Here is a 16,809-nt window from a genome sequence, read left to right as displayed (position 1 = left end):
CTAATTAGAAAAAGGAAAGAAGAAAGGCAAATTAACAGCATCAAGGATGAAAAGGGGGATCTCACCTCCAATGAAGAGGAAATTAAGGCAATCATTAAAAACTACTTTGCCCAACTATATGGCAATAAATATACCAACCTAGGTGATATGGATGAATATTTACAAAAATATAAATTGCCTAGACTAACAGAAGAAGAAATAGATTTCTTAAATAATCCCATATCAGAAAAAGAAATCCCAACAGGCCATCAAAGAACTTCTTAAGAAAAAATCCCCAGGGCCTGACGGATTCACCAGTGAATTCTATCAAACATTCAAAGAACAGCTAACTCCAATACTATACAAACTATTTGACATAATAAGCAAAGAGGGAGTTCTACCAAACTCCTTTTATGACACAAACATGGTACTGATTCCAAAGCCAGGCAGGCCAAAAACAGAGAAAGAAAATTATAGACCAATCTCCCTAATGAATATAGATGCAAAAAACCTTTTTTTTAAAAATAATATTTTATTTGATCATTTCCAAGCATTATTCATTAAAGACAAAGATTTTCTTTTCCTCCTGCAAAAATCTTAAATAGGATACTAGCAAAAAGGCTCCAGCAAGTGATCAGAAGGGTCATCCACCATGATCAAGTAGGATTTATACCAGGGATGCAGGGCTGGTTCAATATTAGGAAAACTATCCACATAATTGACCACATCAACAAGCAAACCAACAAGAACCACATGATTATCTCAATAGATGCAGAAAAAGCCTTTGATAAAATACAACACCCATTCCTACTAAAAACACTAGAAAGCATAGGAATAGAAGGGTTGTTCCTAAAAATAATAAACAGTATATATCTAAAACCATCAACTAATATCATCTGCAATGGGGATAAACTAAATCCATTCCCATTAAGATCAGGAGTGAAACAAGGATGCCCATTATCACCTCTATTATTTGACATTGTATTAGAAACACTAGCAGTAGCAATTAGAGAAGAAAAAGAAATTGAAGGCATTAAAATAGGCAAGGAGGAGACCAAATTATCACTCTTTGCAGATGACATGATGGTCTACTTAAAGAATCCTAGAGATTCAACCAAAAAGCTAATCGAAATAATCAACAACTTTAGCAAAGTTGCAGGATATAAAATAAACCCACATAAGTCATCAGCATTTCTATATAATTCCAACACAGCTCAGCAGCAAGAACTAGAAAGAGAAATCCCATTCAAAATTACCTTAGACAAAATAAAATACTTAGGAATCTATCTCCCGAGACAAACACAGGAACTATTTGAACACAACTACAAAACACTCTCCACACAACTAAAACTAGACTTGAACAATTGGAAGAACATTAACTGCTCATGGGTAGGACGAGCCAATATAATAAAAATGACCATCCTACCCAAACTCATCTATCTATTTAGTGCCATACCCATGGAACTTCCAAAAATTTTTTTTACTGATTTAGAAAAAACCATAACAAAGTTCATTTGGAATAACAAAAGATCAAGGATATCCAGGGAAATAATGAAAAAAAGATACAAAGGAAGGGGGCCTTGCAGTCCCAGATCTCAGACTATATTATAAAACAGTGGTCACCAAAACAATTTGGTACTGGCTAAGAGAAAGAAAGGAGGATCAGTGGAATAGACTAGGGGCAAGTGACCTCAGCAAGACAGTATACGACAAAAATCCACTATTTCATAAAAACTGCTGGGAAAATTGGAGGACAGTGTGGGAAAGATTAGGTTTAGATCAACACCTCACACCCTACACCAAGATAAATTCAAAATGGGTGAATGACTTGAACATAAAGAAGGAAACTATAAGAAAATTAGACAAACACAGAATAGCATACATGTCAGACCTTTGGGAAGGGAAAGACTTCAAAACCAAGCAAGACTTAGAAAGAATTACAAAATGCAAAATAAATAATCTGGAATACATCAAATTAAAAAGGTTTTGTACAAACAAAACCAATGTAACCAAAATCAGAAGGGTAGCAACAAATTGGGAAACAATCTTCATAAAAACCTCTGACAAAAGTTTAATTACTCAAATTTACAAAGAACTAAATCAATTGTACAAAAAATCAAGCCATTCTCCAATTGATAAATGGGCATTTCTCAGGCAGTTCTCAGCCAAAGAAATCAAAACTATTAATAAGCACATGAAAAAGTGCTCTACATCTCTTATAATCAGAGAGATGCAAATCAAAACAACTCTGAGGTATCACCTCACACCTAGCAGATTGGCTAACATGACAGCTATGGAAAGTAATGAATGCTGGAGGGGATGTGGCAAAGTGGGGACACTAATTCATTGCTGGTGGAGTTGTGAATTGATCCAGCCATTCTGGAGGGCAATTTGGAACTATGCCCAAAGGGTGATAAAAGACTGTCTGCCCTTTGATCCAGCTATAGCACTGCTGGGTTTGTACCCCAAAGCGACAATAAGGAAAAAGACTTGTACAAGAATAATCATAGCTGCACTCTTTGTGGTGGCCAAAAATTGGAAAACGAGGGGATGCCCATCAATTGAGGAATGGCTCAACAAATTGTGGTCTGTGTTGGTGATGGAATACTATTGTGCTAAAAGGAATAATAAAGTAGAGGAATTCCATGGAGACTGGAACAACCTCCAGGAAGTGATGCAGAGCGAAAGGAGCAGAACCAGAAAAACATTGTACACAGAGACTGATACACTGTGGTACAATCGAAGGTGATGGACTTCTCCATTAGTGTCAATGCAGTGTCCCTGAACAATCTGCAGGGATCTAAAAAATACTATCCACAAGCAGAGGATAAACTGTGGGAGTAAAAACACCGATGAAAAGCAACTGCTTGACTACAGGGGTTGAGGGGATATGACTGAGGAGAGACTCTAAATGAACACTCTAATGCAAATATCAACAACAGGGAAATGGGTTCTAGTCAAGAACACATGTGATAACCCTTGGAATCGTGCGTCGGCTATGGGAGAGGGAAAGGTGGTGGGAGGCGGGGCGGGGAGGAAAAGAAAATGATCTTTGTTTCCAGTGAATAATGTTTGGAAATGACCAAATAAAATAATGTTTAAAATAAAAAAAATGCATATTTATTTCTCTCTCCATTCCTCTCTATTTCCCAAAAAAGCACTGTCAGAAAACACAAGACGCTAATTTTATAATGTACCCTAAGTTAGTCAAAATCAGTTGTGGATTCCCTGTAGTTTGGGAATTCTGCTGTGACTCTTAAATCATTTACATTTGTTTATGTTTAGCATACATTAAAGGTGTACACCTTATAAGTTGCTTTTATTTTCTTTATGATGGTATTCTGATTAGGTAGAGTAGTGTTGCTTTCCCATTTTGCAGTCATGGAAGCTGAGGCACTGGGAAATTAAATGACTTATCTAAGGTCACCCAGTGTGCCAACAGCAGGGTCATATTATTCATCCATGAGAACCTCTGCCTGAGCCTTGATGCCTCCAGCCTGTCCCCAGGGTGGAATGTGAGCTTCATGCTGGGCCTGGAGTCTGCTGCAGTGGGAGCTATTGATTTTCAGTGGGAGGGGCCAGGGAGAGAGGCTATCTGGTTCTCCTATTGTTGCCACTCAGAACAGAGGGTACCAGGAGCTCTGATTACAGATGTCACTGCCAGGGGGGTATGACCAGGCCCAAGTGCCATCTTTGTCCTCAGCCAAACAGTGACAGGGCTCTTCCCACTAACCCTGACCACAGGCTAGGAAGACAAACTTTCAGCTGAAGGAAGATATCTCTATGATAGCCAGGGGTAGAAATAATGGATGTCAGGGAGCATTGAGAAGAGGAAGTAAGGCTGGGTTGGCTTGGAATTGGAGTGAGGATAGACCATAGCTCAGGCTATACTGAGTGGAACTACTTCAAGTATGAATGTATCAGCTTTGTAGAAGCCCAAGTTCCTTCAGAAGTTTATTATTATTTTTTATATTTTTAAAATTAATTAATTTAGAATATTTTCCTATGGTTACAAGAATCATGTTCTTTCCCACCCCATCTCCTCTCCCTCCGCCCCCCCCCACCAGCTGACAAGCAATTCCATTGGGTTTTACATGTATCATTGTTCAAAACCTGTTTCCATATTCAGATTTGCAGTAGAATGATCTTTTAATGCCCAAACCCCAATCATAACCCCAGTCATATCCCCATCGACCCATGTGATCAAGCAGTTGATTTCCTTCTGCGTTTTTACTCCCACAGTTCTTTCTCTGGATGTGGATAGCCTTCTTTCTCATATGTTCCTCTGGATTGGCCTGGGTCATTGCATTGCTGCTAGTAGAGAAGTTCATTACATTCCATTGTGCCACAGTGTATCAGTCTCTGTGTACAATGTTCTCCTGGTTCTGCTCTTTTCACTCTGCATCAATTCCCGGAGGTCTTTCCAGTTCACATGGAATTCCTCCAGTTCATTATACCTTTGAGCACAATAGTATTCCATCACTGTCAGATACCACAATTTGTTTAGTCATTCCCCAATTGATGGACAACACCCACTCACTTTCCAGTTTTTTGCCACCACAAAGAGTGAGGCTATGAATATTTTTGTACATGTATTTTCCCCTATTATCTCTTTGGGGTACAAATCCAGCAATGGTATGGCTGGATCAAAGGTCAAGCATTCTTTTAAAGCGCTTTGTGCAAAATTCCAAATTGCCCTCTAGAATGGCTGGATTAATTCCCAACTCCACCAGCAATGCATTAGTGTCCCAATTTTGCCACAATTCTTCCAACATTTATTATTTTCCTTTACTGTCATATTGGCCAATCTGCTAAGTGTGAGTTGGTACTTCAGAGTTCTTTTGATTTGTATTTCTCGAATAAGAGATTTAGAATATTTTTTCATGGGCTTATTGACAGTTTTGCTTTCTTTATCTGAAAACTGCCTATTCATGTTCCCTTATGCATTTATCAATTGGGAATGGCTTGATTTTTTGTACAATTGACTTAGCTCCTTATAAATTTGAGAAATTAGACCTTTGTTAGAGGTTTTTGTTATAAAGATTTTTTCCTAATTTGTTGCTTCCCTTCTAATTTTCATTACATTGGTTTTGTTTGTACAAACCCTTTTAAATTTAATGCAATTAAAATTATTTTCCATTTTGTAATATTCTCTATCTCTTGCTTGGTCTTAAATTCTTTCCTTTCCTATAGGTCTGACAGGTAAACTATTTTTTTATTTAGTTATAATTTCCCTCTTTATATTTAAGTCATTTACCCATTCTGAATTTATCTTGATATAGGGTGTGCAATGTTGACCTAAACCTAATCTCTCCCATACTGTGTTCCAATTTTCTCAGCAGTTTTTTCAAATAGTGGGCTCTTGTCCCAAAAGCTAGGTTCTTTGGGTTTATTGCACACTGTCTTGCTGAGGTCATTTACCCCAAGTCTTTTCTAGTGATCCACCTTCCTGTATCTTAGCCAGTACCATATTGTTTTGAAGACCACTGCTTTATAGTACAGTTTAAGATCTAGTACTGCTAGGCTCCCCCCTCCTTCATTTTTTTTCATTTTTTCCCCTTAATATTCTTGTTCTTCCAAATGAACTTGGTTATAATTTTTTCTAATTCTATAAAAACATTTCTTGGTAGTTTGATAGGTATGGCACTAAATAAGTAAATTAATTTGAGTAGGATTGTCATTTTTATTATATTAGCTCATCCTATCTATGAACAATTCATATTTTTCCATTTATTTAGATCTAGTTTTAATTGTGTGGAAAAAGTATTTTGTAGTAGTTGTTGTGTTCATGTAAATCCTGTGTTTGTCTTGGCAAATAGATTCCTAAATATTTTATATTGTCTAGGGTGATTTTAAATGGAATTTCACTTTCTAACTCTTGCTGCTGAGTTGTGTTGGAAATATAGAAATGCTGATGATTTATGTGGGTTTATTTTGTATCCTGCAACTTTGCTAAAGCTGTTGATTATTTCTACTAGCTTTTTAATTGATTTTCTAGGATTCTTTAAGATGACCATCATCTTCAAAGAGTGAGAGTTTAGTCTCCTCATTGTCTACTTCAATCCCTTCAATTTCTTTTTTCTTCTCTAATTGCTATTGCTAGCATTTCTAGTACAATGTTAAAATAATAGAAGTGATAATGGGCATCCTTGCTTCACTCCAGATTTTATTGGGAAGGCTTCTAACATCCTCATTGCAGATTATATTTGCTGATGATTTTAAATATATACTGTTTATTATTTTTAGGAAAGGCCCATCTATTCCTATACTTTCTCGTGTTTTCAATAGGAATGGGTGTGTTTTGTCAAAGGCTGTTTCTGCATCTATTGAGATAATTATGTGATTTTTGTTGGTTTGATTATTGATGTGGTTAATTATATAGATAGTTTTCCTAATATTAAACCAGCCTTGCATTCCTGGTATAAATCTCACCTGGTCATAGTCGATAATCCTTGTGATCACTTGCTGGAGTCTTTTTGCTAGTATGCTATTTAAGATTTTTGCATCTGTGTTCATTAAGGAGATTGGTCTGTAGTTTTCTTTCTCTGTTTTTGATCTGTCTGGTTTTGGAATCAGTACCATGTTTGTGTCATAAAAGGAATTTGGTAGAACTCCCTCTTTGCTTATTATGTCAAATAGTTTGTATAGTATTGGGATTAGCTGTTCTTTGAATGTTTGATAGAATCCACTTGTGAATCCATCTAGACCTGGGGATTTTTTCTTAGGGAGTTCCTTGACTGCTTGTCAATTCCTTCAGAAGTTTAGTGTGAGAATACAGGAGAACTAGTGCCCTAACCCTAGGGCCATAACAGACCTAGTCCTAGCCTACACTACTAATGCTGAAGGACAGAGGGAAAAAACAAAAACAAATTGGCATTATAGTGGTTACAAAGGTTAGGGATAACTTTGCTGAGTGCAGCCAACCTAGGGGAGCCCTATTATATAGCCCAGGAAAGTGAGGGCAGCATGTTTTATGATTGGGTTTGGAGGATTGAGGTGTATTAATCCTTTTAGAACACTAAGAATAGTCATAGTAGGGCTTTAAAGGTGAAGAACTGAGATAGCCCTATTCCAACACTAAAGTATATCATTTTTTAACACCTTGTTGAAATAACCTCCATTATAATGATAGGACTAGGTAGACTGGGAAGCCCAGCTATGATCCTGGGACTGGGGGGAACCTGAGATAACTTGGTATAGCCTTGGGCTTGGAGGACTAAAATATATCCATTCTAACTCTGGGGTTAGGGGCCTGGCAGAGCCCTGATGGAACACACTAGAGTTAGCACCCTGGGACAGGCCTTTTCAAATGGCAGGGCTGAAGAAATGGAGTATCTGTGAGAGTGCTGAAGAAGGCAGGGCTTCCCGGTGATGAATGAGGTGTGACAGAGCAGGACTGACGGAGAGTTTTTCAAGGTCAGGAACAGAATAGAGAAGTTGTGCTGTGGAGAGAGTTTCTTGTCAGGCCTGGAGCCAAATGCATGCCTAAAACAAAATGTGGCAGGGATGGCAAGAGCTAGGATAGCAAGATGGAGAGAAGAGGAGAAGGGAGGGGAAGAGGGGGGAGAAGGAGAGGAAAGGCATCAGAGAGAAGCAGCCAAACTGGTGGCACTTCCCAGGGCAGAGAAGCCTATCTCTCCCCAGCTTGGGGACCTTTGGTCTTTAGAGGTAAACCTGTTTCACAAGGTCCAGAAGGAGGAACCATAAACACCTCAAAGGAAAGATTCCTGCTTTTTTGTTTGACCCTCAACCTGGGTACTGGCACTGATGGGCCCCTACTTTGCTGTGGTAAGACTATCAAGTATTAGAGTAAATGGGAAGAAGCCCAGGGCCTTCCCTGGGCTCCAGGGGAATTCCAAAGTGCTCAGGATAGGCAGAGGCATCACAGTATAGTGGACAGAATGTTGGGCTAGGAGTCAGGAAGACTAGGTTTGAATCTTACCCCAGATATACACGAACTGTGTGAACCTGGGCAAATCACTTAACCTCTGAGCCTCAGTATCCTCATCTGTGAAATAAGAGAGTTGGATTTGATGACCCCTGAGGTCCTTTCTTGGCTCTCAGTCTATGATTTTTTTTGACAGTTGGCTACTCTCTTCTGGATCATGTGACCTGTCAGTGCTAAATCTATAATCCAGTGCTGTCCAGTTTAGTTGGCCAGATATGGTAGTAGAAGAGGCAAGCAAGGAAAAAATGAACAGAGCAGGATGAGGGCCAAACCTCAGGCCTGAACTTTGGCATGAATTAAGACATGGAGGCCATTCATATTCAGGGTGCTGGGAGCTGGCCTGCAGAGAAGTGCCCCAAACACTGGAAGTGGGGCAAGACGGCCCCTGGCTTCTCTTTGTGTCAGGCTGGTGGACTGATGGGGATGGGTGGGAGATCCGACTGAAGCCTTCTTTTGAAGGGATGAGGCCTGGGATGCACCCTCTCTGTACTGCTGGTCCATGAGGCTAATCCACCTGCTTTCCTTCTGTCTGCAGAGCCCTGCCCCTCTATCTTACTGCAGGGGCACATGGCTGACCTGCTGCGGAGTGATCGGGAAATGGCACCCAGCTTCCTCAACAGTGTCCTCAATCAGCTCAACTGGGCCTTCTCTGAATTCATTGGCATGATCCAGGAGGTGAGCCAGCACAGAAGGAGCATGGGATTTGGGATCAGAGGGCCTGAGGTCAAGTCCTGACCATGTCCATATGCTTTGTTACCTTGGACGTGGCACTTTCCCTCCTCTGGGTCTCAGTTTCTCCAGGTATAAAATGAGGAGGTCGGACTAGATATTTAAGGTCTGCCCAGCTATAGGTCCTGGAAACCTGTTCAAATCCTCACCCCCTCACACAACCTGGGGGAGACCCAGCCACAGGAGCAGGCCAAGGAGGAGCTCTTTGGAGATATCATTGGGGAAGTGGGAGAGAGAGAGGACAAACGAGATCTTAGAGTTGGGGGATGTCTAAATGCCCCTGCACCAAGGGAGCTGGCCCTGCTGATCCTGCCCTTGGCTGGGGGTGGGGGTGGGAATTCAGATTCAACAAGCAGCCGAGCGCCTGGAAAGGAACTTTGTGGACAGTCGTCAGCTGAAGGTGTGCGCCACCTGCTTTGACCTGTCAGTGAGCCTGCTCCGGGTGCTGGAGATGACTGTCACCCTGGCCCCCGAGATCTTCCTAGACTGGAACCGGCCCTCCTCTGAACTGCTGCTCCGGAGGCTGGCACAGGTTGGTGAGGGAGGGGGGGAGCCCTTGTCCTTCTCTCCCAGCCTCTTCGGGACCCCCAGTACAATAGCTGTAGTAACGTTTGGCACAGACTGTTAGGAACTGCCACTCTGCTTTACCAAGGCCTGGCTGAGGCGGTAGCAGCTCTTGACTCCGCACTCTAGCAGTGCAGAGTGAAACGAGCATAATAGCAACATGCACTCACATTTCCAAACAAGGTTTACAAAGCATTTCCTTACAATAATTCTGTGAGGTAGGTAGTGCAATCACTGGGGCTCCCGGAGATTAAGTGGCAGTCTTAGGGCTGGTCAGTCAGTGGCAGACTGCATTCAAACCCAGTTCCTCATACTCTAAAGCCAGTTGTCTTTCCCCTGCTGCGCATTGCCATCCCTCCTTTTGGTGGACTTGGACATCAGAATGTATAGTATGGATGTGGAGCCTCACAGTTCACTGACCTCTCCAAGTCAAACCCGGGGGAATAATGTAGCCATGGAGCAGTGTATTATTAGATCCAGTCTGGGCTGTATGCCAAGGCAGCTTCCTGGGATAGAACTCCTTGGGAAGAAATTTTGTCCTTTGGTCCTAGGAATCTTGCTAATTCTAAGCCCTGGCTTAAGGCTATAAACTCTCTGGTTTTCTTGCCTTTGGAAGCTCAGCGATCTGTCATGCTAATTACCCCTAGATCTTTACCCATATAAGATTATTTAGTTTTCAAATGGAAATGACCTTAGAAATCAGTCAATCACCAAGTATTTATTAAGTACCTACTATATGCCAAGAACTGTTCTAGACATCTGAAATACTAATACAACAAATGATACAATTGCAACTCATACACAGTTGCATGCTAATGGAGGAGACAAATAGCTGTGTGTGTATAGGCATGTATATCTGTGTTTATGTGTATATTCTCTGGGTATGTGTATACACACCCATATACACATAAATATAATGGGAATAAATAAACTAAGGCATTAACTCCAACATAATTAGAGCTCATCTGATACAATCACCTCCGTTCACAAATATAGATACTGAAACTTAGAAAGGAATAATGACATGCCTGAGGGTGGCCCCATATGTAGCCAGTAGCAGATTAGGACTCAAGGCATGCCCCTGCCTCTCAACCCAGGGCTCTTTCTAATATCCGTCCTGCCTCACTATGGATTAGAAGCAGGTTTTAGATGTTTTTGTTATGAAGGAAAAGTGTTGGAAGATCTTAGATTCTGAGTGCCAACCCCCCACCCCAATCCATGCCACTCATTTTATAGATGAGGAAACCATAGAGGGAATAAACTTTAGAGGTAGAATTTAGAGGGTCCTCAGACTCCAGAGCCAGTGCTTTTACCACTGTACATGTTATCTCACTGAGCTGTGTGTATTTTGGCTTCTGATTTTACCTTCTTTCTCTTCTCTCCCAAATATGGCTTTCGGAAATAGGTGGCAGAGGAATGTAGAGCAAACAGTGTTTTCTTGAGCCTCCATAGCTCCAGCTAAGTATAGGGAGTGGGCTTGCTCTAAGATACAAAAGCCTGCCTACATTCTATAAATACTTTTGTGAACATTAAATTTCCTTCCATTCTCCTCCAGTCTCCATGATGGCTGCTGGCTTTGCTTATCCCCAGATTTCACCCAATCATTTCTTTAGGATGTCCCACAAGGATGTTTATTTTGATCTGTGTAATTTTATATATGCCTTCAATTTGGTAAGGCTGGACATTGTCACTTGAGTTCATTAGTTCAGCTGTGGTCTGTCTGGTTCTTCTTTCCCCACGGTTATCTCTCTTTGTCCCCCCACCCTCCCCACCTCCATCTTTGTTCTCTCCCTTTTTAGGGTTCCTTTCCTGATGCCTACAAACATGCCTCTCTCTCCCATTTTGTTGTTCTGTCTCTTCCTCCTTTCATTGCCAAACTTCTATACAAAGCTTTCTGTGTCCATCGCTTTTACTTCTTCTTTTGCCCCTTTTCAAAACTTTGGAATCTGACTTCTGACCTCAACTGAAATGCTCTGTCCAAAGTTGTCAGTATTCTCTTAGTTGTCAGATCTGATGGGGTTTTTTTTCTCATCCTTCTTGACCACCCTCTTTTCCTAGAACCTTTCAGTTCTCTGGATGTTTGTGACACTGCTCTTTCCTGGTTCTCCTGTTTGTCTGACTGCAACTTTTAAGTCTACCCCACCCACCACTAGTTGTGGGGATCTCCTCTTTTCTTTTTGCTCTATACTGTCTCATCTGATGAGCTCATCCACTTCTGGGAATTCAGTTATCATCTCTGTGCAGATGATTCCTAGATCTGTGCTTAGTACAGTGCCTGACCATAGTTGGCATTTAATAAATGCTTCTTGCCTGAGTATCCAACACTAGTCTCTTTCCCGAGTTTCAGAATATCTCTGTTTAGTAGTTTTTTTGAACTGGATATCCTATAGCAATCTCAAACACGGTATGTCCAAAGCAGAACTGATTATCTTTCCTTGAAAACTCACTCCTTTTCCCTTTTTCTAACCATCTTTCCAGTCACTTAGTTTTCCAACCTTAGAGCTATCTTTGCATCCCCACTCTCACTTCTTCCATATATCCAGTTGGTTGCTCTGTCTTCCTCCACAACATCTCTCATATCTGATCTCTTCATCCTCATAGTCACACACTAGTTAAAGCTCAATTGAACTATTTCAATAGTTTCCTAATTGGTCCTCCTATTTCAAGTCTTTCCCTGCTTCCAGCCATCCTCAACCCACAGTGGTCATTACTTTCCTAAAACCCATCTCTGATCCCATGACTTCCCTACTCAGTAAATCCCAGTAGTTCTTTATTACCTGTAGGAATTGATACAAGCTCATGTATTGGTCCCTTACAGTGCATCATAGCCTTTCCAAGTATATTACCCATCACTCCCCTTCACACACTCCATGGCCCAATTCAATTGATCTTTCTGTTCATCGTACACAGCATCTCCCACCCTAGTGTCTTTGCATTAACATCCCTCCATGCCTGGAATGCACCACCTTCTCATCTTCATTTCCCAAGGTTTTTTTATATCCTTCAACACAGCTCAAGTATCACTTTGTACATGAAGTCTTTGCTGATCCTCCCATCATTTTCTTTTTAGATCATATCTATTTAGCACATACAACACATGCGCATGTTGACTCTAGTAGAATGTAAACTTCTTGAGGCCATGGACTTCTGATTTTTGTCTGTCCACAGCACCTAGCCCAATGCATAGCCTTAAGTGCTCAATAAATACTTGTTGATTGTTTAGTTTCTTGTTGCTGCCTTGGCCGTCATTTGAGGCTCTTTGGGATCCATGTTCTTTGTACTTACAGTCTCTTGGATAACCATTTCTTCTATTTAGGGTCCTTCATCATTCAGATATCACAAAAATCAGAAATGACCCCATTTCTCTTTGGGGAAAGTCCTCTGCCCATCAGCCTTGTTGGCCATAGAGCAGGACAACCCAAGGCTAACCACATCATTCAATAGATTAAGTCACTTTTAATTGCAAACTCTCTTTGCATCCTTTAGTCCCTGTGACATTGTACAGACATACTTATACTAGGGAGGCAGGTAATCCAAAAGATGACTCAGAACAGGCAGGATGGTGTCCAGAGTTACTTAGCTATTCTAGCTAAAGGGCTCCAGGTCTTGCTTGTCCCCATTCTTTCTTTTTTTCTTTTTTAAATCATTACCTTCTTACTTAGATTCAATACTAAGTATCAATTCCAAGGCAGAAGAGCAGTAAGGGCTAAGCAATGGGGGTTAAGTGGCTTGCCTAGGGTCACATAGGTCCTCCCATCTCCAGGCCTGGCTCTCTATCCACTAAACTTCCTAGCTCCCCTCCCCTGATTCTTTAGGCCAATAGCCTTTGTTCTCTGGCATTAAGCTCCTGTCCTGTCCTAAAAGAGAATGGTAGCCCTCTCCTGTGTACTGCCACCTTCTTTTCCTGATATGTTTTTAGGGTAGTCCACTTGTGCATTCTGAACTGAGTTCATCCATGTGCTAACTAGCCCTGTATCATTCTTAGGCAAACAGGAAGCCTCCTGATTGCAGGTAGGCTTTTGATTTTCCACTCCTAGGTCCCTACTTATTTACTATGTCAAGGCACAGTCTTAGAGTGGAAAGAGCCCTAGACTCAGAGCCAGAAGGTCTGGATTTGAATTCTTTTCAGCACTTAGTAGTTGTGTGATCATGAACAAGTCCTGGAGCCTATGAGCCTCAACTTCTTCACTTGTAAAACAGAGATAACAGTACTTGTGGTACCAACCTTAAGGGCTTGTTAAGAGCAAAGCACTTTGGAAACCTTAAAGTACTGTAGAAGTGAGTTGTTACCATGATTACCTAAGAAAATGGCCCCAAACAAAGGGAAAGGAGGAAAATGCCTCATAAAACATGCCAGAAGTTCACAAATACAAGGATAGATGACCCAAGTAGGAAAAAGCAAAAAGAGGATTCCCTGTCTGTATTGTAGGGGGCAGGGACCATGGAGTGGTTCAAATCAGGGAGCCTCATTTGCTTAGTGGGAGCAGTAAGAGGACAGCTCCCCAGGGTAGCTGCTCTAGCTCACAGCCTAAGGCTTCCCCTCTAACTCACCGCCTTTCTTCCCATCAGCTACTGAACCAGGTCCTGAACCGTGTGACAGCAGAGAGAAACTTGTTTGACCGAGTGGTTAACCTCCGGCTGCCTGGTGAGCCCCTCTCTAACCTGTTATTTAATCTGAAATAAAACCTCAAATCCCATCTCAGAGACATTTGCCTAGGCATCTCATCTCAGCCCAGCTCCCATTCAGAGTTCCACTTTCTGGCTCTCCCAGATTGCAGGGAGCTGGTGGAACACAGTTTTCCTACATCTTTCACTCTATCCTGAGCACCTGGAGTTGGTGTTATCCATTTTACTCCAAATATGTCTTCCCTATGCAGGCCCTCAGGGGATTATTGAAGAGATACCTGGGGAATTCGGGATTAAAGTGTCTGCTATTAAAGAAAAGGGATTCCCTCCCAGGATTCAGGAATACTTCTGAGGCCACCTAAATCAACATTTGGGCTAATTGGGGCTTTTTTCTCAAGCAAAAAAGGCAAAAAGGGAAGCTGGGATGAGACCTAACAGTTCTCTCATCCCTAGGCTTAGAGAGCGTAGACCACTATCCAATTCTTGTCGCTGTGACTGGCATTCTAGTCCGTCTCCTAGTGGACAGTGATGTGGAGGGGTGAGTATATTGTGTGATTTACTTCTCATCCTATTGTGTCCTTTGTGACTGCTTACCTTGCAAGATAAACTTTGTACCTGTGTTTCCATGCCCATCCCCAGGCTCTCTGGTTGCCCAAGTCTCTAATATTTTGGGTCCAGTAATTTGCATTTGGGCAACTCAAAGTCACCACAGAAAGGATATCTCTGACTGGACCTGGGAATGGGGTTGGGTGGTAGGTGTTTGTGTATAAAGTGAAGCCCTTTGGAAGCTCATGGCCTGGGAATTCTTGACTTATAGAAATTCTTGACATCATGACAAGTCCTTTTCCAAATTTCAGATTGGATGTTGTGGATAAGAGATCCTTAATATCAGGGAGCTCTTATTCTAGGGAGGGAGATTAGACTCTACATCCAGAGAAATAACCTAAGGCTTCAACAGAAATTTATTAAGGATCTACTATGTATAATTTCCTGTACTAAACACTGAGGAATATGCAGATAGATACAAGAAAAGTTGGGCTCTCAAGAACTTTACATTCTAATGGGGGAAATACTTTCTCTTCCGTGCATTTGAGGATTATCTTTGCCCTCCTGTAAATCCTCTACATGCTGAGGCCTTTCCTGTCAGTCACAAATCATAGAAATTGAAACCTAGAGGGGACTTTGGCAGCTGTGTAGTATAGTCCATACACAAAAAAGAATCCAATATATACTTGACAAATGATCATGCTTGAAGACCTCCATGGAGAGAAAACCCACCAGCTCTTGAGAGAACCCATTTCACTTTTGTTTAGTTCTGTTAGGAAGTTTCTCTTGACATCAAGGCTAAATTCATGTCTTTACAACTTTTACCATTTGTTCCTGATTTTGCCTTTTGGGGTTAAAGATCTTTTGATTTTGAGTAGACACCAGTGACTGTTCATTGGTAATCCCTCATTTTTGCTGCATGGCCAGCCCACCTCCTTTTATAGTCATAACATTTCTTTTATAACATCTAACACATTTTGTCATTGGCAATATTTTGTAGCATGTTCACATCTGTGATGTGCTTCTTCTTTGTCTTTTGTGTGACCTGCAGTTTTAATTCTTTGGAGACTGGTATTCCATGACTTGCAATCATTCAGCATTCCCAGAACTATGTTAATGTTTTAAAAATTGACCTTTGTTTCAGGGAGAAGTTTTGAGTCCTTAAAAGCATCACATAATTTGCCAAAACTAATCCTGCCCACTTTTCTTTTCCTATTAAATTTTGGACTTATCTTATTGTTCATTTACTATAATATATATACTTATGGATGAGTTCAATGAGCTGTCTCTATATCTAGACTCAGAGACCTCTAGAGTCCCTTTCAGATCTAAATCAGTTCTTTGAACTGCATGTCATAGACTAGACAATATTTTTCATCCACTTGATTTTTCTTATGTGAAGAGTTAGACTAACTCTTGAGGTATAATGGATCTCATTTTGAAGACTTAACAGGTGGTGGGAATTGAGTTTTCCAGACAATACTAATTCATAGAATGGGGAGGCAAGGGATTTGACAGCATTCATTGGATGATCTATCCCACCTTGATTATCAGCTCTCTCTTAGTCATTTTTTTTTAATAACCCTTACCTTCAGTCTTGGAGTCAATACTGTGTATTGGCTCCAAGGCAGAAAAGTGGTAAGGGCTAGGCAATGGGGGTCAAGTGACTTGCCCAGGGTCACACAGCTGGGAAGTGTCTGAGGCCAGATTTGAACCTAGGACCTCCCGTCTCTAGGCCTGGCTCTCAATCCACTGAGCTACCCAGCTGCCCCCTTAGTCATTTTTTTAAACCTATCAGCTCCTCAAAATAGTTTCCTATATTCTTTCTCCCTTTCATTGTCAAACTCTAGTTATCTATTGTTACTCTTCTCTCTACTCTTCATTCTTTCACTGTTTACTAGTGTTAACTAGCCACAGTTACTAAATAAATCCTAACTGCTAAATCCAGTGGTCTTTTTTTTTTAATTTTTAAACTTCACCTTTGACATCTCTATATGTTTTGACATAATTAACTTTTGACCACTACTTCTCCTAGATATTTTCTTTTCCTTTGACTTCCATAACACTGCTCTCTCCTGTTTCCACTCCTTTCTAACTATTCCTTTTTAGTTTCCCTTGATTGTTCATCACCTAGCTTCTTCCCCCTGAACAAGGTGTCTTCCTATATCTGGGCCTTCTTCTCATTCTTCATTCTCTCCTTTAGTGATCTCATCTGCTCCCATGAATCCAACTATCATTTTTATGCAGACAATTCCCAACTTCCTATATCCTCCCCATATCTCCTAAACTCTAGTTTCAAATCATCATTTACCTGCTGGATATCTCTATCTATATGTTCCATCAGAATCTCAAACTTAAAATGTCCAAAATGGAATTCATATTTTCCCCTTCTCTAAACTTCCTTATTTGTCAAGATG

The 16,809-nt window shown here is 41.0% G+C and overlaps 1 protein-coding gene across 6 annotated transcripts in view; it reads left to right on the top strand.

Annotated features, from left to right (window-relative positions):
- RNF123 (ring finger protein 123) overlaps nucleotides 1-16,809 on the top strand; it is a 155,352-nt gene that overhangs the window by 106,466 nt on the left and 32,077 nt on the right. For all 6 annotated transcript variants that reach the window (XM_056805050.1, XM_056805049.1, XM_056805051.1 and 3 more), the window contains 4 exons: nucleotides 8,463-8,602; nucleotides 9,000-9,188; nucleotides 13,790-13,865; nucleotides 14,300-14,384. In XM_056805050.1, the coding sequence (XP_056661028.1) occupies nucleotides 8,463-8,602; nucleotides 9,000-9,188; nucleotides 13,790-13,865; nucleotides 14,300-14,384 (490 nt within the window). The remainder of the gene's footprint in view (nucleotides 1-8,462; nucleotides 8,603-8,999; nucleotides 9,189-13,789; nucleotides 13,866-14,299; nucleotides 14,385-16,809) is intronic.

Source organism: Monodelphis domestica, chromosome 7 (genome assembly GCF_027887165.1).
Source record: "Monodelphis domestica isolate mMonDom1 chromosome 7, mMonDom1.pri, whole genome shotgun sequence".
Taxonomy (NCBI): Eukaryota; Metazoa; Chordata; class Mammalia; order Didelphimorphia; family Didelphidae; genus Monodelphis; species Monodelphis domestica.
Note: the sequence above shows the minus strand (reverse complement) of the source record. Positions and strands in the feature narration are given on the sequence as shown.